Source organism: Muscardinus avellanarius (genome assembly GCF_963383645.1).
Source record: "Muscardinus avellanarius genome assembly, chromosome: 1".
NCBI lineage: Eukaryota > Metazoa > Chordata > Mammalia > Rodentia > Gliridae > Muscardinus > Muscardinus avellanarius.
The window spans coordinates 180464922-180490364 of NC_137786.1; the positions used below are offsets into that span (position 1 = coordinate 180464922).

At 35.5% G+C, this 25443-nt stretch overlaps 1 protein-coding gene across 1 annotated transcript; it reads left to right on the forward strand.

Annotated features, from left to right (window-relative positions):
• Nucleotides 1–2192: 2192 nt before the first annotated feature.
• LOC308259004 (uncharacterized protein) lies at nucleotides 2193–14454 on the forward strand (the record flags this gene model as incomplete). The annotated part of the gene is made up of 2 exons (XM_080689671.1): nucleotides 2193–3099; nucleotides 13496–14454. The coding sequence occupies 2 exons, from the start codon at nucleotides 2193–2195 to the stop codon at nucleotides 14452–14454; spliced, it is 1866 nt and encodes a 621-aa protein (XP_080545797.1).
• Nucleotides 14455–25443: the final 10989 nt, after the last annotated feature.

A 25443-nucleotide genomic window follows, 5' to 3' on the forward strand; every position in this document is an offset into this window, starting at 1 on the left:
CAGGACCATGTTCTGTTAATTTTTTTTCACACCTGCCATAGAGAGAGCTTAATGTTCACGAGGGATTAGAGAAAGCTAATCTCACAAGGGCACCCTATGGTATAAAACACTATCCTCCACTGCTTGAAACATCAACAAGACTTTACTCTGTGGATTCTGCTTGAATTTTCATGGATCCCCTCTGGTAAATTTATGAGCTTGAGATTTACACTGTGAATGAGTGTATGGAGGATTTTTCTAAAAAATAACACATCCCCTGTGATCTCCTGTGATGGTGGGATGCTGAAAAAGCAACAGTATTCTATAGTTGAGTGTTTTAGCTCTAGAAATATGTCATGTGAACGCTTTTAAAAATGCCTCCTAGCCGGGCGTGGTGGCACACGCTTGTAAGCCACGCGCTTGGGAGGCAGAGACAGGAGGATCGCGCAGGTTCGAAGCCAGCCGTGCGCACTGGCTTAGGAGACCCTGTTTCCAAATATAAAAAATGGGTCTGGGAGTGTAGCCCGGAGGTAAAAGGGCTTCCAGGAACCCCAGTACCACACACACACACACACACACACACACACACACACACACACACACAATGCATCCTAAATAGTTAATGAAATAAAGGGTAGGAAAGTTTAAAATGAGTCTAAAAAAATTGACATACCTAGAGAGTAGGGTTAATGTATGAATGGAAAGCTGGTTTGCTAAAATGTCAGGAGAAGAGAAAAAAATCTGAGGAAAGACTAGAGAAGAGTTCAAGAAATTTTTTACTGTATCATCAAATATCTGAAGTTGTTTCAGGAGAAGTAGAGGGTAAATTTTTTTTTGGTTACTAGCTGGCATTTACTTAGAGAGAAATATATTTTATCATTCTTTCTAAATATTTTATATTAATTATTTAATATTCATAGTCACCCTTTTATGTCTCAATATATAATTCTCAATTCTTTTAACTTTATAAATTACAAAAGTATGTAAGTTTCTTATTTTGATCTTTCTGATTGAATACATCATTAAATCCAATTCAAGAAAATGTACCAATTTTTAGCTTTACACTAATACCATAGAATTATGATGCCATTATCATGAGCTAAAGAAAGTACCATAATCTTAAATGTACAAAGATCTTATAGTAAATTATATGGAATACATATCTAATAAATAATAGATCCTTCTTTTTAAATTCCAAGCCTGTGCCACAATGTAGATTCATCATAAGTTTACAATAAGAATATTTACCTTTGTTTTTTAAACGCTTCAAACAACCCTTATAATATAAAGGATGCTTAATAAGTGTATCTGAATAAAGTTACTCGAAAATAAACTTCTAATTTGCATGTAGTAATGTTGCCTTCTGAGGCAAGGAAGACCTAGCAAAACATAATGTCTATTTGTGGAAGTGTCCGCAAGCAAGATTTAGAAAGGAAAGCTTTGATCAGACTTAGGTAAATTGAATGAAAATGAAGGAGCAAACGTTTTTGCAGTTGACTTGACATATGTTTAGGTGAGTTTTCGTTTAGGTTTAGGTGTCCTTTCATTTCTCAGAAATAATCTAAGTTTATCAAGGTGGTAAAAACCAAAACAAAAATAAATACAAGGATACTGAGCACTAAACTTCTGAAAAATTACTGTGAATGCATCCTCAGAGTATTTATGAGAAATGGATCAGACTATGAAGAGACAGAATCGAGATAACTAGCTAGTGAGTTGAACTGGAAAACATTCCTGGCATGCTTGTCTTCTGAACTGGAACAAACTGACTGGTCTATCACCATTATAGATGTTTCTGTCCAGTGTAGGTGGAGCACAGTTGTTTGAAATATGTTTATATTAAGTGATTTTTGTCCTAATTCCATTTGGCAGGATACACGAGAAGTAGCAAATGCAAGATAAAGGGAATATGTTTGGTCCACTGGTCATGGAACACAAAGAAACAGTCTACTAAATTCAATTTAGCTCACAAAAATGATTAAGGCATAGAAAATCATGGAACTTGATGCCTGGCTTTCAGTGACTTTGAAAAGGGAGGTGGAAAATATAGAAATGCTGTTGGGGTAAAAGAGATAAGAAAGTAATACTCCTTGTTGAGCTAAAGTATAGTTTTCTTAAATAAATTAAAGTCTTATTTTTAATTCATAAAATCTTGACATAAAAGAGAAGATGAAATAGCAATATCACCACATGTTTCTACAGACCAAATCACCATGCTCACAATTAATGGCTCAGTCTTCATGCCCTCTGTTTTAACACTGATTGGGATACCTGGCCTGGAGTCAGTGCAGTGTTGGATTGGAATTCCATTCTGCATCATGTACATCATTGCTGTGATTGGGAATTCCCTAATCTTAGTTATTATAAAAAATGAAAAAGGCCTCCACATACCCATGTACATATTTTTGGCCATGTTGGCAGCCACAGACATTGCACTTAGCACCTGTATTCTCCCCAAAATGTTATGCATCTTCTGGTTTCACTGGCAAGATATATCTTTTGATGCCTGCCTGCTGCAAATGGGGCTGATTCACTCATTCCAGGCCAATGAATCAGGTGTCCTGCTGGCGATGGCTCTGGATCGCTATGTGGCCATCTGTAACCCCTTGAGACATGTCACCATCTTCTCCCGACAACTCTTGATCAACCTTGGAGTTGGGGTGATGCTCAGGGCTGTCATTCTCATAATACCTTCTCTCTTGCTTATCAAATGCCGTCTTAAACTCTACCGAACTACGATTATTTCCCACTCCTACTGCGAGCACATGGCCATTGTGAAAATGGCATCTGAAGATATCCGAATCAACAAGATATATGGACTGTTTGTTGCCTTCTCCATTCTGGGGTTTGACATCGTCTTCATCACCTTATCCTATGTTCGAATCTTTATCACTGTTTTCCAGTTGCCCCAAAAGGAGGCACGGCTCAAGGCCTTCAATACCTGCATCGCTCATATCTGTGTCTTCCTGCAGTTTTACCTCCTGGCCTTCTTCTCCTTCTTCACACACAGGTTTGGCTTTCACATCCCACCGTATGTTCATATCCTCTTGTCCAACCTTTATCTCTTAGTCCCACCTTTTCTCAACCCTATTGTCTATGGAGTTAAGACCAAACAAATCCGTGACAATATCTGGAAATTGTTTTTCTCCCCCCCAAAATCTTGATCATTACTGGATGCCTTCTGTCTTCCTCAAATATGTACATCTGAAAAAATTTAAACCTCAGATGCTTATAAATTAAAGATATATTCAGGAATTCTTTAAAAAACCTTGATTGGTAAATAAATAAAAAATGCATCTCTCTTATTTTGAAATTCCAAATTTTCTAAGTTATTCTACTGCTTTTTCCGGTCCATTTAAACTCCACATTACTCTGTAGCACCATTTAGAGCTATTAGATTTCAGTACTCCAGTGGTACTTGACTCCAGGTAATTTCATAGGACCACTCTACACGTCAATATCAGTAAACTGTTAATACACTCCATATATATAATTCTGGTTGTGTTCCATTTTCTAAATATTTTCTTTTGAACTATATTTTTACAAACTTGAATCAATTAATTGTTTGATATATTTCTCCAAGATAATTACCAACCTAAATAAAATACAAAATCAATAATGAAACAAAAAATATAATGAAACCTCACAATTATAAACACTGAGTGATTTATATAGGAAAGAATGCAAAAAATGACTGAGAAAAATAGACATATTCACAAATATACTTTCTTTGGAAAACAAAGAGATGCATAAATATGCAGAAAACAACCTTATGGAGCCATACATTTTAGTGACTTTTGCTAACTTGGGTTTTACTAAAATTTGAAAGTTGAAGTCTTAATTAATTCTACTGCATTTATAAATTTCCTACTGCAAGCATCTTGATTGCAGAAACTGCATGCTGTTTACTCTTTTATCAGCAATGTGCAAATCAATGGCGTTGAATGATTAAAAAATTAAGTTTTCTCCTGCTATTAATCAATAGTACTCAAAAACAATAAATCTGGAGACTCCAAGGCAATATGTGAACCAGCCATAGAAGATATCTATACAGTATGAGGTTTATTTCAGTGCTATTGAGGTAAAGGGTAGATGCAGACTTGAAGGAATCATTCTGAAATCCTGAAATAAAACATGAACCAAACACACAACTGGCATGTGAGCAGGGCCTTTGGATTTTTTTCATGCTTTTTCCCTACTCTAATCCCACACCTTCAACCTTTCTCAGGATGCTACATCAATAGAGAGTATGTTTAAATTTTCATCAACCAATTCTTAAGAATAAAAATAAATAAGATGACTGAAAACAAAAAATATGATAAATCAAACAGGTTGAACAAATATCTGGATTCTTAATTTTGGACAAATTCATAGTCAAAGAAAATAATACAAAAGTTTGATTACACACACACATACACACACACACACATGCACACACACATGCCACAGAAGAGACTTCATCATTCAAGAGACCAGCATACAGAATAACTGTGTCTTTGGATAAAAGAAAATTTGCTGATACTGCCGAAAAAAATTGAGTATTGATGTGTTTGATTTTTTAGTATATTAAAAACCAAACTTAGTACATATGAACTATATTAAATACAGTAGCAAATATGAACTTAGTAAATATAAACTATATTAAGAAATAAAAAGCATGCATAATGACAAAGAATAAAACAAGTTAGTGTGTAGGCACACAATTTTACAAATATATTGAACGGGATAGTTAAGGTTAATAATTGAAAAGCTAATTTTTAATTTTAATTCTGCATTGGAATATTAGATATTTTAGAATTTGTGATATGAAAGATGTAGGATGAATAATTGATGAGGAATTTCTATCTTCATAGAAATCCAGTGTGTAAATTATACAAAATCTTCTGAAAGATTATTATACATAAAATAAAGGATAGAGATGATGTGCATATATTTTCATATAAAAATCAGAAACAAATTAGGGTGATAACCACTTGATAGTCACAACTTAATTTAAAAAACACAGTTCAAAGTACCAGGTTTAATAACACAACTAAATAAATTATATTTAAAAAACACCTTTCTTGCAAAAAATAAGGTAAAAATGGAACCTAGTTGTATCAGTAAAAATAAAAAGCATTATATATCCTTAAGAATTTATGGTTTTATTTATACCATAGAGTATAAGGAAAGACAAATAATTAAAACTTAAAATGCTCATTATGAAATAGAAAAATACTTAAATTGAAGAACTTATGACATCAGAAAACTGAAGTTTGGTATTCAAGCTATTTAAATATATGATTCAGTAAGGAGAATAATTATAGGATGTAATAATTTAGCAACTGTTTTCCATACATAAAAGAGGTAAATTAGTAAGAATAATTGAGAAAAAATACAAGTGATTTAACATTTATATCTTATCTATAAGTAAACAGTTACAATTTAATCTTTTATATAAATGATTAGAAAAAAATAAGTAGCCAGCAAACACCAATAATCTTAGTATTTGGAAAGCTAAGAAAGGAGGAATGCAGGTTGGGGGCAGCCTAAACAATTTAGAGAGACTCTGTTTCAAAATTAAATAAATAAATGACAACACAGGGCCAAGGGTCCAGCCCAGAGGTAGGATATTTCTGTGTTCAGCACATAGTGCCCCCCAAAAAATCAAAAAGGAAAGAAAGAAAGAAATAAAAGCAGCCATTGGTGTAGATGATTTTTAATAAATAATTCACAAAGACAAAAGTGAAAATATCACTATAATGGAAACAACCATGAATTAGCATCCAGAGGAAAAATAATTACTTACTACAACAAGCTTTGTTAATGGTATCTTTATTATTGTAATCTCTCACTTCCCCCTAAATGTAAATTTTATTGTAATTTCTAATGTAAATATTTGCTTAATTTTGTTTTTAATGTACTTTACAATTTAAATATGCATTTCTGCCAGGCGTGGTGGCGCACGCTTGTAATCACTGTATTTGGGAGGCAGAGACAGGAGGATCGCGCAGGTTCGAAGCCAGCCGCGCGCGCTGGCTTAAGAGACCGTTTCCAAAAAAAAGTATAAAATATGTCTGGGAGTGTAGCCCGGAGGTAGAAGGGCTTTCAGGAACCCCAGTACCACCAAATAAATAAATAAATAAATAAATATGCATTTCTACATCTTATGTTTTGGTTTTGATGGTATTGAATTTTATATAAATGGACTCATGCAATATGTATTTTATGTATCTTGTGAATTTTATCTGACTTACTCTTTCTTATTATTGGTGCATTGTAGTCATACATCTTAATGGGAAATAAAATGGTAGAGGCATACATGCACACATCACTCATTTAGCTCTTTCCCAATTTCCACCTTATTTATTTCCCTCTCTTTCCTTCCCATGTTTGGCTTAATGTGACTTATTGTTTGTATCTCTGTTCTCATGATTTTTCTTCCTGAATAATAAACCATGGAAAAATGTACTATAATTTATTTGCCTATTCTATGTTGGTGTATTGAGAAAAGTAAATTAGTAATAAAATATATAAGTATCTTCCTGCACTTAGAATGCTGATTCCTGTATCTAAGAATCAAACAACCAATTCAAAGTATATAAACATTTAAACATTTCTGAAATGTTTCTTTTGACTGAAAAAACCAACAGAACATAAGAATTTTGAATCGTTTTATATCTTCATTAATGCTAGAAACTGAGCCTTATGATTTTAACCATGTGGTGAAAATATAATAGTAACTGTAATTTTAGTTGGCATTTTCCTGTTAACTAATGAGATTGGATCACATTTAAGTATATATTTGATTTGATTTTACTAGTCACTCTCTCTCTCTCTCTCTCTCTCTATATATATATATATATATATATATATATACACACACACACACACACACACACATGTTTGAATAATCTTGTCTATAAGTTTAAAACCCTTGTCCATTTTCTACTACATTTCCTGTCTTAATTTTTACTAACATTGAGGAGTTCTTTATGTTATGGGCAACCCTTTTTTATGTTATATGTATTGAAAATAATCAGCCCATTTGAGATGTATTCTTGATGCATTTTTAAAAAACATATATCTTTATTAAAATGTAACCAATATTATTGCACAGTTATAGTTTGGGAGGGAATCATCCCCAAGAGCTCCTTTGTTGAAAACATGGTTCCCAGCTAAGGAAGGGGCATGCCTGGAGGAGCTGAGTTACAGGGAGCATGACCTTGGGGTCTACATATGGCCCTGGTTGCCTTTTCTGGCACTCTATGCTTTTTGGCTGCCAGTAGTAAATAAGCTTACCTTTGCTGTGCAGTACCACCATGATGTTTTAATATGCACAAAAAATCAAAGTGTGAACTGAAACTCTAAAATTGAGAACCCAAATCAACCTTTCTCCTAAAAGTTACTTTTGTCAGGTATTTTGGTCATGGTGACAAAAAACTAAAATGCAAATATTGAAGGTTAATAATTTCCGTGCCATAGTTTAAATGCCTTCCCATTGTGTGTTTATGATCATATTTATTCTGTATACTGTTAATATCTGATAGTAACATATAAATAAATTCAAAATAGCTTTTTAGTTATAGAGGCACATATTGAATATGTTTACAACTTCATTGTAAAAAAGTAGAATATGATTAAATACGTACACTTAAAATATTCAATATGATGAGTTTTGACAGATACACATCTGTAAAATCATTAAAAATCAATCTACCAATCACCAGAGTTTCAAGTTCATTTATAATTTATCTCTCCATCTACTACCATCTCTTGACTATTTACCTGTTTGCTTTTACTAAAGATGAGTTTGCATTCTCTAGATTTTCATGTAAATGTAAAGATACAATCTTTAATTTTACTTTTGAAATAGTTTATTTTATTCATTATAATTGTTATTATTTTTATTAATTTTTATTGGGGCATTGTAATCATATATCTTAATGGAGTACAAGATGGTAAAGGCACACACACACACACACACACACACACACACACACACTCAATTAGCCCTTATGCAATTCCCACCCCATTCTTTCCCCCTTCCTTCCTTCTTATGTTTTTGACTTTTGTTTAGTAATTGACTTTGATATGTTTGTGAATGTACGTCATGTACATTAGGGAACTTCCTTCCCCCAACCCCCCTCAGTTAGGTCACATTATTTTTCTCATCTGTAGTTTCTTTCATTGTCTAGAGTTCCTCCTATGATTCCTTCTCTCCCTAGCTTCTGCATATTAGGGAGAGCATCCAGTTTCTTACTTTTTATGACTAACTAATCCCACTTAGCATAATGTTCTCCATATTTTCCTGTAAATGTGCTGATTGTGTATTTCTCTATTGCTGAGTAAAACTCCATTGTGTACATATCACATTAAACCATTCACCTGTTGATGGACATCTCAGATGGTTCCATAGTTTGGCAATTGTGAATTGTGTGGCTATGAACATAGACATGCATGCATTAGTTTGATAGTTTGGTTTTTATTCTTTTGGTAGATACCCAGAGTGGTATTGCTGGATCATATGACAGGTTCATTCCCATTCTTCTGAGGATCCTTCATCCTGGTTTCCAAGGTGCACTAATTTGCAATCCCACCAGTATATTAGAGTTCCCACTTGTCCTCATCCTCACCAGCATTTTTGTTTGTGTTTTTAATGAGTGCCATTCTAGTTAGAATTAGGTGAAATCTCAGGGTAGTTTTGATTTGCATCTCTCTGATTGCTAATGATGTTGAACATATTTTAGACATCTATCGGTGATTTGAATTTCTTCTTTTGTGAAGTGTCTAAAATACTTAAGAATGAACTTAACCAAGGAGGTAAAAGACCTCTACAAAGAAAACTACACAACATTGAAAAAATGAAATTAAAGAAGACCTTAGAAAATGGAAAGATCTTCCATGTTCTTAAATAAGCAGAATAAATATCAGGAATATGTATATTCTTCCAAAAGGGGTCTATAGATTCAATGAAATACCCATTAAATTACCATGGTCATTTCACATAGATATAGAAAAATCAGTCCTTAAATTCATTTGGAACAACAAATTATTCAGAATAGCCAATGTAGTAGTCAGCAACAAAAACATGTAGGAAGAATCATGATACCTGACTTTAGACTATACTACAAAGTTGTAGTAATAAAAACAGCATGCTCCTGGCATAAAAACAGATACATAAACCAAATCTACACACTTACAGCCAAATGATTTTAGACAAAGTGTCCAAAATATACTTGAGAAAAGATAGCCTGTTCAACAAATAGTGTTGGCAAAACTGGTTAACCATATGCAGAAAAATGTAAATAAACTCCACTTCCTCACCCTGCAGAAGAGTCAATTCAAGATGGATAAAAGACTTGGAAATTAGACCAGAGACCTTGAAGCTCCTTTAAGAGGACATAGATCCAACAGTACAACACACAGGCACAGATAAAAACTTCCTCAACGAGACCCCAAAGACAGAAGAAACTAAAAGGCAGGTCTATACATGGGATTGTGTTAAACTGAATAGCTTCTGTAAAGAAAAAAAAAAAAACCAATAGACTATATTATAGTCAGTTTATTATACCAAATGTGAAATTAATTCATGAGAAGATGAAAGCCAGATAGCATGTATATTTGGGAAAGATATTTATTACAAATAGCTTTGTCTCCAAGTTGTATTCATTAATAAATTTGGATAGAAATATAAAACACAATTACATCATTTACAGGGAAGTAGATGGAGATGGAGGACATTATGCTGAGTGAGATTAGTCAATCACAAAAAATATGAAATCAGATGCTTTCCCTAATATGTGAAAGCTAGGGAGAAATGGGTAACAGGAGGAACTCTAGAAGAAGAGGGAGATTCTATAGATGAATAATAAGGGGAACAAACTGAGGGGATGTGAGGGGGGAAGAGGGAAACTCTCCAAAGCACATGAGGAACTTTAACAAACATATCAAAGTCAACCACTAAGTGAAGCCTGAAATGAGGGAGGGGGAAGGAATGGGGCAGGAATTGGGTAAGGACTAATTGAGTGATGTGTGCATGTATGTCTCCACCATCTTTTATCCCATTAAGATGTATGACTACAACACACCAATACATTTTTTAAATATCAATATATTTCCCTCAATGTAATTATGCCATTCTTATTTCTTTCATCCATAGTTATCTATAAATATATCCATAAATATCAAATTGGTAAGTCCAAGTAAATATGAAGAAAAATAGTCTGAGCAATGAAGTATAGATAATTCATGACATGAAATGTACCACATTGCTAAAAGAGCATGATCATAAAATACAGGACAGGATGGAATTTTAGTTGACGGACTCTCTAGTGGTTTTGCACCTAGTGACTCCTTCATTTGTAGAACTCAATTTTCTTAAATTTTTCTTAATTTTTTCTATAAACCCAAGCCTGATGATAAAATAAAATGTATTAGTTCTTTTAAGATCTTCATTTGAAAAATAAGTGTTCTGCAAATAGCTCATCACACTTTTCCCTCAGTAAAATTTCCAAAGACCATAATAAGATTCACGAGATAGTTCATTACACTACATTAAAATAGCCTCAAGATTTGGCTTGATATAAAAGATACCCATGTTACATAAGGGGCATGCATTAGATTTTTCCTTATTTTTTCAGTATTACATAAAGACTAAATACTGAGCTGGCAAAAATGTGCTGATATGTTTATCTCTCTGGGATAAAAATGGAAGACATAATTTAGTGTGCTAGTCAAAATGGTCTCAGGTGTGACATTAGTCATTAAGTAAAATACTCAGAAGACTTGTTTCCTAAGGAATAATCCCTGGGGTGGTTGTTTTAAACTTCAATGAATAATACAGGTGAACATATATACATATCTCCTCTGAGGTCTTACAAGCTGGATTTTCTGTTTTGCCTTCTTCCCACAACTATCACTGTGGGAGATTCTAAGAGTAAATGCAACATACATCTTTTAATGTTCCTAATGATTTAGAAAAGCCATGTACTTAAAAGGTAAATTAGAAGGTAGTTCAAACTGTGAGTTCTGTGCTTAGCATATCTAGACTTGAAAATAGGAATATAGGATTTACATACTGTGATATGATTAGAGACAGTTAATCCTCCAGTGTCTAAGTTTTTACCTGTGTAATGTCAGGACAATGATGCTAAATTACTTAATTCGGCAGCTGTGACTCTTAGTACTTAATTCTTGGAACAGTTTTGAGGGACAGTTTTGAAAACAGAAAGTTCTTAGAAGAGTTCTGAGGAAAATGTTTGTTATAGTGTAAGTGTTGTCATTTGGTGTGTATGGTACTGAGAATTGAACACAGGGACATTCTACCTCTGAACTTCACCCCGAGTCCTTTTTAAAATTGTGTTTGAGCCTGGCGTGGTGGTGCACGCTTGTAATCCCAGCATTCGGGAGGCTGAGACCAAAGGATCGCGGTTCGATAACAGCATCAGCTACTTATTGAGGCCCTTTGCAACTTAGTGAGACCTGGTTTCAAAACAAGGAATAAAAAAACAGGCCAGGGGGTGTAGCTCGGAGGTCAAATGCCCCTGGGTTCCACCCCCAGACCCGCAAAAAAAAAAAAAAAATTGTGTTTGTTTTGTTTTGAAATTTGGTTTCACCTGGTTGCTGAAGGTTTCACTATGTTGCTGAGGCTGTCCTTGAACCTTCCTTCCTCTAGTCTCAGCCTCCCAAGTACTGGATTACGGGTATGTACACCTGACCAAATAATTTGAGTTAATATTATATATCAAAATTATATTATATATTAAAATTATATTGAAAATTCTTACACTGATATGTGAATTATCTTCTATTTATATGTGCTCAGTTTCAAATATCTGATATTTTCTATGTGATTGTTTAACAACAAAGCCACACACTGCTGGGGACAACCAGACAATTGAAGCTAATTCTTGGTCTTAAATGGGTAAAGCTTAGTTGCACTTCTGTATTTATCTATTTGAATAAACCTTTCTTTAGGCATTTTGGTTAAAAGCCACTTCATCTATGCCATGTACCTGTCCTAAGATAAAACATTTTTTATTTAGATATTACATCTACACAAGAAAGAAAGGCAGACACACACACACACACACACACACACACACACACACACACCCCGAGAGAGAGAAATGAGAAAGAGAGGGGGGGGGAATGTATGAGAGACAATAGGATAATATAGAATATGCATTGATGGTATGATTATGTGCCCTGCTTCCTTGTTAAAGTACCTTATTATTTGGAAAGGACAATTTCAATTAATGTGGTGTTGATTGTTTGCATTTAATGCAGAACGTTTTTATCTACTCGGTGATCAGATAGTCCCACGTGGAAAGGGGAGCTTCAGATTTTGGTAGTTCATTTATCATATGTGATTGAGACTTCCTAAGAGTAATAAAAAAGTGTTGATAAACATATACTTTGTCTCTGCTCTAACTGCTGATTTGATTATCATCCAAAAATTTTGTGTTTTCAGGACTAGAAAGTAAATAATTTTCTGTTTGAGACATTTTTATTTGAAATACACTTAAAAAATTATTTGATAGTCTTAAATAAGGCTCACCGGCATAAAAAAGTTTGATCTCATTTTCTTGCAGAATCTGTGGTGGAGAAAGGGTACTGGGCTCTGAAGCCAGGTGCATTTTATCTCTGTGTTCTCCCCTATTCTTTTATTTATTTATTTTTTAATCTTGAAACAGACTCTCCTGAGGTTGCTTATAGCCTCACTTGTGCTGAGGCTGATCTCGAACTTGAGATCCTTCCTCAGCCTTACAAGTGCTGGATTCCATGAGCACATCATTGTGTCCAGCGGACTTTCTTGTTCTTATACTGAGTTTTTATTAGTCTTCTTGATTTCATGTCACGATCCTTGTGAATTAGTGCTTTATCGGGTATTGACATTATTATAACTTTAAATGTTATATTAATTCAATTATTATCTTCAAGAATTTGCAAGAGAGACATATAAATTAAATTTTTGTTTTTGTGCTAGAACAAAGACCAACAGAACATACTTCACAACCTTAGGGTAGGAAACAGGAATTGAAATCTCTATGCTGTTTCCAATTGTGTAAGAGATTATCAACCAACACTTCCCTAACTCAGTTGTCCAAAGAAAATTGAAATATTTTTACCAACATTCTACTAAGTATGATGGAGAGAAAAGAAAGAACAACTATGCTTTTGTGGATAAATATTTCTTACCAAGTTATCAAAGACTATATATATATATATATATATATATATATATATATAAAAGAGTGTAAGTTCATACGACGTGTATCAGTTATTTGGTTAGAACAATTGGCATTACATAAAAGAAGAGATTCTTTATTTTTATGATTCCCAGCTTTTCTTTTTTTCAAAGAAACATTGGTTTATTCAAAGGGAGAAATTTATCAAAGTCATTTAGTTAACACCACATTATTAATGGCCCTCACTACTTCCACTTCATCATGCCAAAGTAATGGTTAGGATTTCACTTGTTTCAAGGAATTCTGCTATCATTTACCTATTTTCTCTGTTTATTATTTAATAGACTTTGGTCATCTTTCTGTAACAACACTCAACTATACATCTACTCAGTTTACTTCTTTTCTACTGACCGGTGTCCCAGGATTAGAAGATGTCCAAATTTGGATCTCTATCCCTTTCAGCTTCATGTACCTCTTGGCTGTGATAGGCAATGGCCTCGTGATGGCAGTGGTGGCCTATGACAGGAGCCTCCATGAACCCATGTATCTCTTCCTAGCCATGTTGGCACTCAACGATGTTATCCTTTGCACGGTCACGGTGCCCAAAATGCTTCTTATCTTCTGGCAGGGCCCCTCCTGGTCCTCCTTCCCTGCCTGTCTCACTCAGATGTTTTTCGTTCATGCTCTGTTCCTCTCAGAATCTGCTGTTTTACTGGCCATGGCTTTCGATCGCTATGTTGCTATCTGTTCACCACTGCACTACACAACCCTGCTTACAGGCTCGCTCATAGGCAAGGTAGGCCTGGCTCTGGTGGCTCGAAGTATAGCTGTTGTCACCCCAGGTGTCCTCCTCATCCTCCGGCTGCACTTCTGCAGGAATAATGTCATCCGTCACACCTACTGCGAGAATATGGGCATCGCCAAGTTGGCCTGCAACAGCATTACACTTAATAGCATTTATGGGCTCACTGCCGCTCTCCTCACCACAGGACTGGATTGTGTCTTCATCTCCCTCTCCTACTGGCTGATCCTGAGAACTGTCTTCCAACTGCCCTCCAGGGAGGCCCGCAAGAAGGCCTTTGCAACTTGCGGGCCTCACATTTGTGTCATCCTGGTATTCTATACTCTGGCCTTTTTTTCCTTCTTCACCCATCGCTTTGGACACCATGTGCCCAGGCATGCCCTTATCCTCCTGGCAAACCTCTACCTCCTGGTGCCTCCGACCATGAACCCCATAGTTTATGGAGTGAAGACCAAAGAGATAAGGATGCGAGTACTTTCACTGGGACGCCAACCAAGATGATCCAAGAGTAAGGAAACAACAAGGATTAGGTGAATCCCAGATGGAGCATTAGGCTTAAATATCAAGGCTTCTGGGCATGGTGAGGCAAGCTCATAAGCCTGTAATCCCAGCATTCTGATGCAGAGCCCAGAGGATCACTGTTCACAGACAGTCTCAGATTCTTAGCGAGGCCCTTCGAACTCAGTGAGACCCTGTTACAAAAATGAAAAGAATATAAAATAGGGCTGGGGTGTAGCTTGGAAGTACAATGCCTCTTGGTTCCTTCCCTGGTACCACAATAAAAAAAATCAAGGCTGAATCAATCTGGTTAGGCCTACCTACCCTCAAAACATTTTACCACTGGATAGATCTTAAAACACTATTTGTGTTTACAAATTCTATCTTCTCAAAATACAGTACAAAGCTGATAGGGAATTTGGGGCACCATCAAGGAGTACATCCCTATATTAAGGTAGAATGCAAGTGTAACAGAGTAAAAGGTTTAAATATCCTTTGGCAATATACATGGAAATTTTCTTTTGTTGTTGTTGTTGTTGTTGTTTTTGGTACTGGGGATTGAGCACAGGTGTGTTCTACCTCTTAGTTCCAACCCTAGCCCTTTCTTTAAAAATTTATTTTATTTTATTTTATTTGTGGTACTGGGAATGGAAACCAGGGACCTTCTACCTCTGGGCTACACTCCTAGACCTAATTTATATTTTTATTTAGAAACAGAGTCTCACTGAGTAGTTAAGAGCCTCACTAAGTAGCTGAGGCTGGTTTTGAACCTGTGTGATCCTCATATATTGGAATTACAAGCATGCGCCACCACTTCCAGATTATTTATTTTTATTTTGAAAGAGGATCTTGCTGGGTAGCTGAAAGTCTCACTAGGTAGCTGAGGCTGGTCCTGAACCTGTTATCCTCTTGACTCAGCCTCCCAAGTACTGGGATTTCTGGCTTGTGCCATCATGCTCAGTTTACACCTGCCTATTCTCTGTCAGTTTTCCATGAAATAAGATTAAAAAAATTTTATGAGGTGAGGGATTGTTTCTGATCCCACACTCACTCTTACATCAACAAGATCCAGAATATAAAATCAATTAAATAAGTAATTGCTGGATAACCATCTTAGTTAATTAGATGACAACTACTTATTTTATTTAACAAACTTTCTGATATACCATTGGAGTTGCACGTAAAATTCTTTTCTTTTTTTTTAAATTTTTTCTTGGTTTTCAGAAAATAACCATTTCTTATTTCCTTTAATATATTAGTGTAATAAAGATGATTTTGGTTATACATGCTAGAAATTCACTTTGGTTAGAATAAGTAAATAAAACACAGGATATTTCATAAAAACCTTCTTAGCTAAATCATGACATCTAGGGAATGAGAAATAACTAATACTGAGGAAGTTCAAAAACCAGTTTTAGGACCTGAGCATCAAGAGAATATTACTGGACTTGGTGACCTCTAGCTGTTTCAGCTGCAGGAATTCTGGGTCAGTGTTTATAATTAACTGGGATTTTGTCAGATTGCTCTCCTAGATCAATATGTAATATCTCTTGGAACTCTGATTTAATAGGAATGAAATCATATTAGGACCATACTCAATAAATAGGAAGACTGCTGGGCGTAATGGCACACACTTGTAATCCCCACACTTGGGAGGCTGAGGCAGCAGGATTGCAAAGGTCCAAAGCCAGCCTCAGCTACTTAGGCTTTCAGCAACTTAGTGAGACCATGTGTCAAAATAAGTATAAAATAGGTCTGGGATTTTAGCCCAGAGGTAGAAAAGCCCCTGGTTTCCACCCCCAGTACCACTAAATAAATAAATAAATAAATAGGAAGAAATTATGAGGCATAATCAGGATTATACATTGTCTACATTTTCATGTAAATGTTAAGATACAATCTTTAATTTTACTTTTGATATAGTTTATTTTATTCATCATAATTGTTATTATTTTTTTGGTGTATTACAATCATACATTTTAATGGAGTACAAGATGGTAGAGGCACACATACACACAAACACTCAATTAGCCCTACTCAATTCCTACCCCATTCCTTTCCCCTTCCCTCTCATGTTTGGCTTAGTAATTGACTTTGACATGTTTGTGAATGTCCATCATGTATATAAGGGAATCACCCCCATTCCTCTCAGTTAGATCACCTTATTTGTTCATCTATGTTCCTCCTTCTTTGTCTAGATTTCCTCCTATAATTCCTTCTCTCCCTAGCTTCTGTATATTAGAAAGAGCATCCAATTTCTTACTTTTTGTGACTGACTAATCTCAGTAAGCATAATGTTCTCCGATTCCATTCATTTTCCTGTAAATTTTATAATTGTGTTTTTCTTTATTGCTGAGTAAAACTCCATTGTGCACATATCACATTATACTATTTATATGTTGATAGACATCTTTGCTGGTTCCAAAGTTTGGCAATTATGAATTTTGTGGTTATGAACATAGACATGCATGCATTAGTTTGATAGTTTGGTTTTCATTCTTTTGGTAGATACCCAGAGTGGTATTGCTAGATCATATGATAGGTTCATTCCCATTCTTCTGAGGATCCTTCATCCTGGTTTCTAAGGTGCACTAATTTGCAATCCCACCAGTATATTAGAGTTCCCATTTGTCCTCATCCTCACCAGCATTTTTGTTTGTGTTTTTAATGAGTGCCATTCTAGTTAGAGTTAGGTGAAATCTCAGGATAGTTTTGATTTGCATTTCTCTGATTGCTAATAATATTGAACATTTTTTATACATCTATCGGTGATTTGAATTTCTTCTTTTGTGAAGTGTCTAAAATACTTAAGAATGAACTTAACCAAGGAGGTAAAAGACCTCTACAAAGAAAATTACAAAACATTAAAAAAAGAAATCAAAGAAGACCTTAGAAGATGGAAAGATCTCCCATGTTCTTAAATAAGCAGAATAAATATCAGTAAAATGAGTGTTCTTCCAAAAAGAATCTATAGATTCAATGCAATACCCATTAAATTACCATGGTCATTTCACACATATATAGAAAAATCAGCCCTTAAATTCATTTGGAACAACAAAAAACCAGATTAGCCAATGTAGTTCTCATTAACAAAAACACATAGTAGGACTTCCGGGAAGATGGCGACCGAGAAAAGTGGGGCTTAAGAGCCCTGCTAACAACTAATATCCATTACCACAAAATCAGCGCCTTTCATAGTCAGAAAACACCATCACCAGAGAAACCAAAAAATCACCAGGCTCCAGAGAGAAAGCGGACTGAGAACAGAGCTCAGAGCCACAGAGGAGATACACCGACCTCACGCCTGAGGACGCGGCAGCAGCGCCATACTGCCGGCGGCAGCGGCAACTTCACCAGACGGCTACAGCAAGCCGAGGTGAGCCGCTGCGGAACAGCCAGGCGGGATTTCTCGCTGCAGGTAAAATCTAAAGCTCCCAGTGGCTGAGCTCAGCACATGCTTCAGGGATTCAGAGTGGAAATCAAAACCAAGAAAAAATACGCCAGCCTCACGGCCGAGGGTGTAGCAGCAGCGCCATATTGCCACCGGCGGCAGCAGCACCAAATTTAGCGAGGCCAGTACAGCTACATCTGCATACTCAAGAACAGTGAGTCAAATTGCGGGCCACAGAGGAGAAATCCCAGTACTGTACTCCCTGGGACTTGACCCAGTGGGGGAGGGGCGGTGGCAGAGATATCACACCATAGGAGAACGTGCAACCTGGCACCCCCCACAGTCTAAAGCAGCCTCTATTGACTCTCTGGGTTGGAGACTCTGTGATACAACCCAGTAAAGGAGTAGTGGGGTCTGAGATACTACAGACTCAAGATCTAGAACACCTTAAGTGAAGTCATAGTGACCCAAGGGAAGAACCCAGAGAAGGCACAAACTTCCTAAATCATGGGAAAGAGGAATAACACTGGAGCAATGAATAACCACAACCCCACAACATCAGAACCCAATAAAACAGAAAATCAGAGATTTCTAGAAGATCAAATCAGGAAAATAACTGTAGAAATAATAGAGGTGCTTGGAAAAGAACTCAGAGAGAGCCAAAAAGAGATAAAGGATGCAATTAATGAAGTAAAGGCCTCAATTCAAAGCACAAACAACCGATTAGACCACATGGAGAACAGAATCTCACTCTTAGAAGATGATAATTCAAAAAATGAACGCATAGTTTCTAATCTAGGAAAAAATATCCGACAGCAGAAATCTGATATTGAAGAAATATGGGCCCATTTTAAGAGAGCTAACCTAAGAATCATTGGAATAGAGGAGGGAAAAGAAAGTGAAACCAAAGGGATCAACAATCTCTTCAAGGAAGTAATAGCAGAAAATTATCCAAACATAGAGCAAAAGGTTGATACACAGGTCCAGGAAACTTATAGAACTCCCTTTAGACAGGATCAGAGAAGAGGATCCCCACGCCACATAATTGTCAAAATGACCAATGTGGAAGCCAAGCAGAGAATCTTAAAGGCAACAAGAACAAAGGGCCAAGTGACATTCAGAGGCAAACCAATTAGAATCACTCCAGACTTCCCAAAGCAAGTCATGAGAGCCAGAAGGGCTTGGAGTAACATATTCCAAACTCTGAAAGAAAACAACTTCCAGCCAAAAATTTCCTACCCAGCAAAACTTTCTATCAAATTAGATGGAGAAATAAGAAGCTTCCATGACAAACAGAAACTGAAGGAATTTATGTCTTCAAAACCAGCACTAGAGAAAATACTCAAAGAGATTAACTACAAAGAAGAAATAGGTAACACACACCAGAACTAGAGAAACAAGATTTTCCACCCAACAGACAACTAAGATTAGTTAACTGTGGAGATTCATTATTTATGTTAGTCTTTTACCTATCTCTAAAGGGTATTGTTTGCCTTTATTGTTGTTAATTTTTAGGGTTTCTAGTTGGAATCTAAGAAATCACTGCCAATTTCAATGTTGTGAGGTTTTATGACCCAGATTTTCTCCTAAAAGTTTATAGTCTTAAGATTAATATTTAGGTCTTTTATCTATTTTGAGTTAATATTTGTATATGGGATTAGGTAAGGGTCCAACTTTATTCTTTTCCATGTAATTATTATTTTTCAACAATATTTAGTTAAAAGATTATTATTTCCACCACCAAATGTTCGTGGAAACCTTGTCAAAAATAACTTGACAATATAGGGAAGCATTTAGCTCTAGGCTTGTATTTAACTCCAATGGTTTATATATCTGCCTTTAGAATAGTACTACACTGTTTCAATTATTGTACTGTTTCAATTATTGTAGCTTTATATGGTTTGAAATCAGAAAATATATATCTTCTAGCTTTGTTCTTTTTCAAGATCGTTTTGGGTATCTAGAGTCCATTTTCCATATTAGGATAGATTTTTTTTCTTAAAAATAAATTTATAAATATATGATAGTTTCACCTAAAAAAATAGAAAAAAATATTTTCTGGTAAGAAAGAAAGCAAAAAGAAATATTGAAATGTTATCTTTAAGTCATCAAAAGCTTGGTATCAGACAAATGAAACTGTTATGTGAGATTATCATTTTTAATTTTGGATAAATTGCTATAATACTAGATGTCAACCACTAAGCCAAGCATGGGAGAGAGAGATGGGGAGAGAATGGAGTGGGAATTGGGTGGGGGCTGACTGGGCGATGTGTGCATGTATGTCTACAAAAGTTTGTATCCCACTATGATGTATGAATACAGTGCACCAATAAAAAAAAAATAGTAGGAATAATGACACCTGAATTTAAACTATACTACAAAGCCATAGTAATAAACACAGCATGGTCCTTCACAAAAACAGATACATAAGCCAAATCCACACATTTACAGCCAATTGATTTTGACAAACTGTCCAAAAAATATACTGAACAAAAGATAGCCTGTTCAACAAATAGTGTTGGCAAAACTTGTTGACCATATGCAGAAAAATGTAAATAAACTCCACTTCCTCACCCTGCAGAAGAGTCAATTCAAGATGGATTAAGGACTTGGAAATTAGACCAGAGACCTAGAAGCTCCTTAAAGAGGGCGTAGACCCAACAGTACAACACACAGGCACACATAAAAACTTCCTCAAAAAGACCCCAAAGACAGAAGAAACTAAAAGGCAGATCAATATATGATATTGCATTAAACTGAATAGCTTCTGTAAAACAAGAAAAACAAAAATCATAAAACAAAAAACAAAAGACCATCAAGAACCTCAACAGAGAGCCGATAGAATGGAATGGGAGAAATTTTTAGCCAAGTATTCCTCTGAGAGAGGACTAATATCTAAAATACACAAAGAACTCAAGAAACTCAGCACTAAGAAGACAAATAACCTAATCCTAATTGCTTTTAGATTCAACCATCAATAGTTCCTTTTGCCTTCTAAGTAGTATTCCACTGTATAGCTATACTAGAATATGTTTATTAGTTTGTCCTAGGCTATTTGGATTTTTTCCAAGTTGAGCTGTGACAAATCAAGTTGCTCTCAACATTCACTCACACACTTTGTTTTGCTTCTTTTATTGGGCTGTGGTTCATTTGGGAGTATATACCTTGGTGTAAAATGTCTTCCATAAGATGTGTTTAAAATTGGAAGTTGAAGCAAGGTGAGGGCTATAATACTCCAGGGATTATGTCCCCTGAGAGACGATAATTTAGACAGCTCTCCATTCACCAATCCACCTTCACAAGAGCTATGGAAGTCAGAGGATATAACAGTGTTGTGTTGTCATATAAACATAAGTAAAACACATAGAGGAAGAAAGTGAGGAGAGTGGTCAGTTGGGGCTTTCTTCCAAATCCAAGTAGAGAGGAAATAAACTCCAGATATTAGTCTCAACACTCAGTGCTATGTTCACAGTGAAACTCAGTGGTAATCAGGGCCCATGACTCTAATTCCTTCCCCCCAGGCCAGGGGCCATGACTAAGTCCTAGTCAATCAGACCAGATAGTGCTGACACCACAGCTCCCACAACTGCTGGGATAGCCAGGAGCAAGCTGACACCGAGCTCAATGGCATATATGGGTGAGGCATGAACTCTCTGGGTGTCTTAGTATCTTATGTTTTTAGCCTCACTCAGTGTTAAGAATTGCATCCTGTGAGGGGAGACTTAAGTCACTTGACACATGTGCCTCCTCCATTGTGTTGTACTCATCCTTTATGTGCCTATAATAGGATTTTCAGTTGTCTGTTGTTTTGCCAAATATCTCTCTCCCCTCATCAAACAACGCCATGGCTCTTATGTATCTAATGCTTTTACTAGTGCTCAGTATCCTCACCTACAGCTGAAGATGAGCAGATCCACCAAGGAATCCTTCATCTATTTTGCCTCATAAGATCAGCTCTACTCAGATGTAGCACAACCTTAAGACAATGATAGCATCAGCACTACTGATATACACTCATAGTGAATTGTCTGCTCTAGGCACATTTCAACCATTGCTGCCAAGAGTAGACTATGGAAAAAGCAGAAGTACATCAAAGCATCATGAAGCAGCTATAGAGAGTTGATGTCCACAGGGACTATGCGACTGAGTGAGCATTTGCTTCATATATCTTCATTAAATCTGTATCTGCTGCAGAGGAATCAATTGGAGATCATTTTCTTCTATTCCTTCTCATGTTTAATTTTAGCCTTTATATAAGGTACTTATCCATAACTTTCCTTAAATACATTGCCTTTCATTGCCTTTGTTATTCTATAATGTCTGCCATAAAATCTTTTACTTTCTTTTTTTTATTGGTGCATTGTAGTCATACAGCTTAGTGGAGTACAAGATGGTAGACGAATACATGCACACATCACTCATTTGCCCCTTCACCGATTCCCACCTCATTCTTTCCCTCCTCCATCCTTTTCATATTTGACTTAGTGTTGACTTTGATATGTTTGTACTGTCTTTTTTGTTATACTATTATTTTGTTTGTAAATACACTTATCACACCTTTCTTACAGATCCTAACATCTTACCTTGATACATAAATATATTTGGCTCAAAGTAGAAATTATCAAGTGTCAAGATGCATCAGAATCACCTTTTAAACACTGATAAACAAGTTCTTTCTTATTTGGAGAGGTTTGGTTTCTTCAGGAATAGAAAATGAGCACCCTCAAATAAATTTATTTTACTTCGTTTTGAGGTAATAATTTATTGAAACCTGAGACTTAGTAATATTATGTGAAGCTTCTAATTATAAGCCATTGTGCAGTGCATTTTAATTACAATTTAGGGAACATTATACATTTAAATGTAAAAATGATAGCTTACTTAGGTGTAACAACTTGCATTTTGTGTTAGTGAGAAACATAAAATTCTAGATAACTGGGTGTATTGGCACACGCTTGTAATCCCAGAATTTGGGAGGCTGAGAAAGGAGGATATTTCCAAATTTGCATGTCATTCAACTATTTTGAATTGGGTATGTTCTTTGATTACAAAACTTTTTAGTTTTAAGACGTGTCTACTAGGATAGTTCTTATATTTCAGTGTTATCCAGAGGTGTTGGTGCACACTTGTAATCCCAGCATTTGGGAGGCAGAGACAGGAGGATCATGGTTCGCTGACAGCCTCAGCCACTTAGTGAGGCCCTTTGAAACTCAGTGAGACTCCGTTTCAAAGTAAAGAATAAAACTTAGGGCTAGGGATGTAGCTCAGAGTAAATAATAATAATAAATAATAATAATAATAATAATAATAATAATTTGGTGTTAGAAATGTATTATATTCACAAATATATCTGAAGGAAATTACTTAGAAATCACATATGCCAAAAGTAACTTAATTCATTCCTATAAGATACATTTGGTGAAGAGAAGAGTAATTGAATATATAAGTGTTATATAATATATAAGTCATGTAGTATTATGAACGGAGAAGATTTATCTTACTACTGGAAACTTAATGAAGGCTAAAGTCCACTTCCCTGGTACTTTTAACACAAGAAGTGCTCCTGTTCATTTTAAAATTCAAATAGTGTGATTGAGGCATCTGTCTCCTTCAGATGTGGCGTTATAAAGTAGGTGACATTCTTACTTATATTACATTGTTAGATTATGGCATGAATATGTATTTGCCTCCTAAAAGTATTTCCTGCCTTCCTGCATGTTTTGTAAAACAAACAGGATCCAGGGCTGGGTGTGGTGGCGCATGCTTATAATCCCAGCGCTTGGGAGGCTGAGACAGGAGGATTGCACAGGTTAGAAGCCAGCCTCAGCTACTTAGTGAGGCTCTCAGCAACTTAGTGATACTCTGTTTCCAAATAAATTATAAAATAGGGCTGATGGTATAGCCTGGAGTAAGAAAGCCTCTGGCTTCCACCCCTCAATACCACAAAAAAGAAATAACCACACAGGACTCCAAATAATAGTCCCCAATTTTTTTATGTCAACTCTCTATCATCAAGGAAAAAAGCAACGTAATTTTTTTTTTTTTTTTGGAGAAACTAGAAATTGAACCCAGGGGTAGTCTACCTTTGAATCCTACCCCCAGACTAATTTTTTATGTTTTATTTTGACACAGGGCCTCACTAAGTACCTGAGGCTGGCTATGAGCCTGTGATTCTCTTGTCTCAGCCTCCCAAGTACTGGCATTACAAGTGTGCACCAGTGCACCCAACTCTAATTCTTTTTGTAACGTCAAATGTTCTCCTTTGTATTATTAATTTATCATCTATGCTGCGGAAGGTTCTTTGTGGTAAGGAATTATAAATAAACAAACAATAAAAGGAATAACCCTTTATCATTTGTGTTTGGCATTTTCTTCTTTGCAAATCATTGCTGCAAAACACTTCATTATCCCACAGCCATTCAGTCATTCAATCTAATAACTGAAAAATAAAAAGTATTTAAAAATCAAAGTAGATACTACCTGATTACATACAGAATATAGAAATAGTTGTATTTGTAGAAAAAATGATGCCATATACGTTTTTCCACTTCTAAATAATTAATTGAACTACCAGATCATATGTATGTTTATATTATGTTCATGATATACTTTCTTAACTTCTGTTTAGAAGGGAACGTTTTTAGTTATTATATTTCGCTAGAGGTGAATATGTTCTAGTGGAGAAAGGAATTACTTGACAAGGAATTATAATAGATAGCTTTATAGCATAAAGTATTCCCTAGATACTTATGAAAGATTATTGAGTATGAGAAGAGCTAAAGTTTGAAAATTACCCATACTTATATAAAGCAGCCAAAAGAATCTCCTGAATATAATCCTGATCATGCCTCATAATTTCTTCCTATTTATTCAGTATGGTCCTAATATGATTTTATTCCTATTAAATCAGAGTTCCAAGAGATATTACATATTGATCTAGGAGAGCACTCTGACAAAATCCCAGTTAATTATAAACACTGAACCAGAATTCCTGCAGCTGAGACAGATAGAGGTCACCAAGTCCAGTAATATTCTCTTGATGCTCAGGTCCTAAAACAAACTGGTTTTTGAACTTCCTCGGTATTAGTTATTTCTCATTCCCTAGATGTCATGATTTAGCTAAGAAGGTTTTTATGAAATATCCTGTGTTTTATTTACTTATTCTAACCAAAGTGAATTTCTAGCATGTATAACCAAAATCATCTTTATTACACTAATATATTAAAGGAAATAAGAAATGGTTATTTTCTGAAAACCAAGAAAAAATTAAAAAAAAAAGAATTTTACGTGCAACTCCAATGGTATATCAGAAAGTTTGTTAAATAAAATAAGTATTTGTCATCTAATTAACTAAGATGGTTATCCAGCAATTACTTATTAAATTGCTTTTATATTCTGGATCTTGTTGATGTAAGAGTGAGTGTGGGATCAGAAACAATCCCTCACCTCATAAAATTTTTTTAATCTTATTTCATGGAAAACTGACAGAGAAGAGGCAGGAGTAAACTGAACATAATGGCACAAGCCTGTAATCCCAATACTTGGAAGGCTGAGACAGGAGGATAACAGGTTCAGGACCAACCTCATCTACCTAGTGAGAC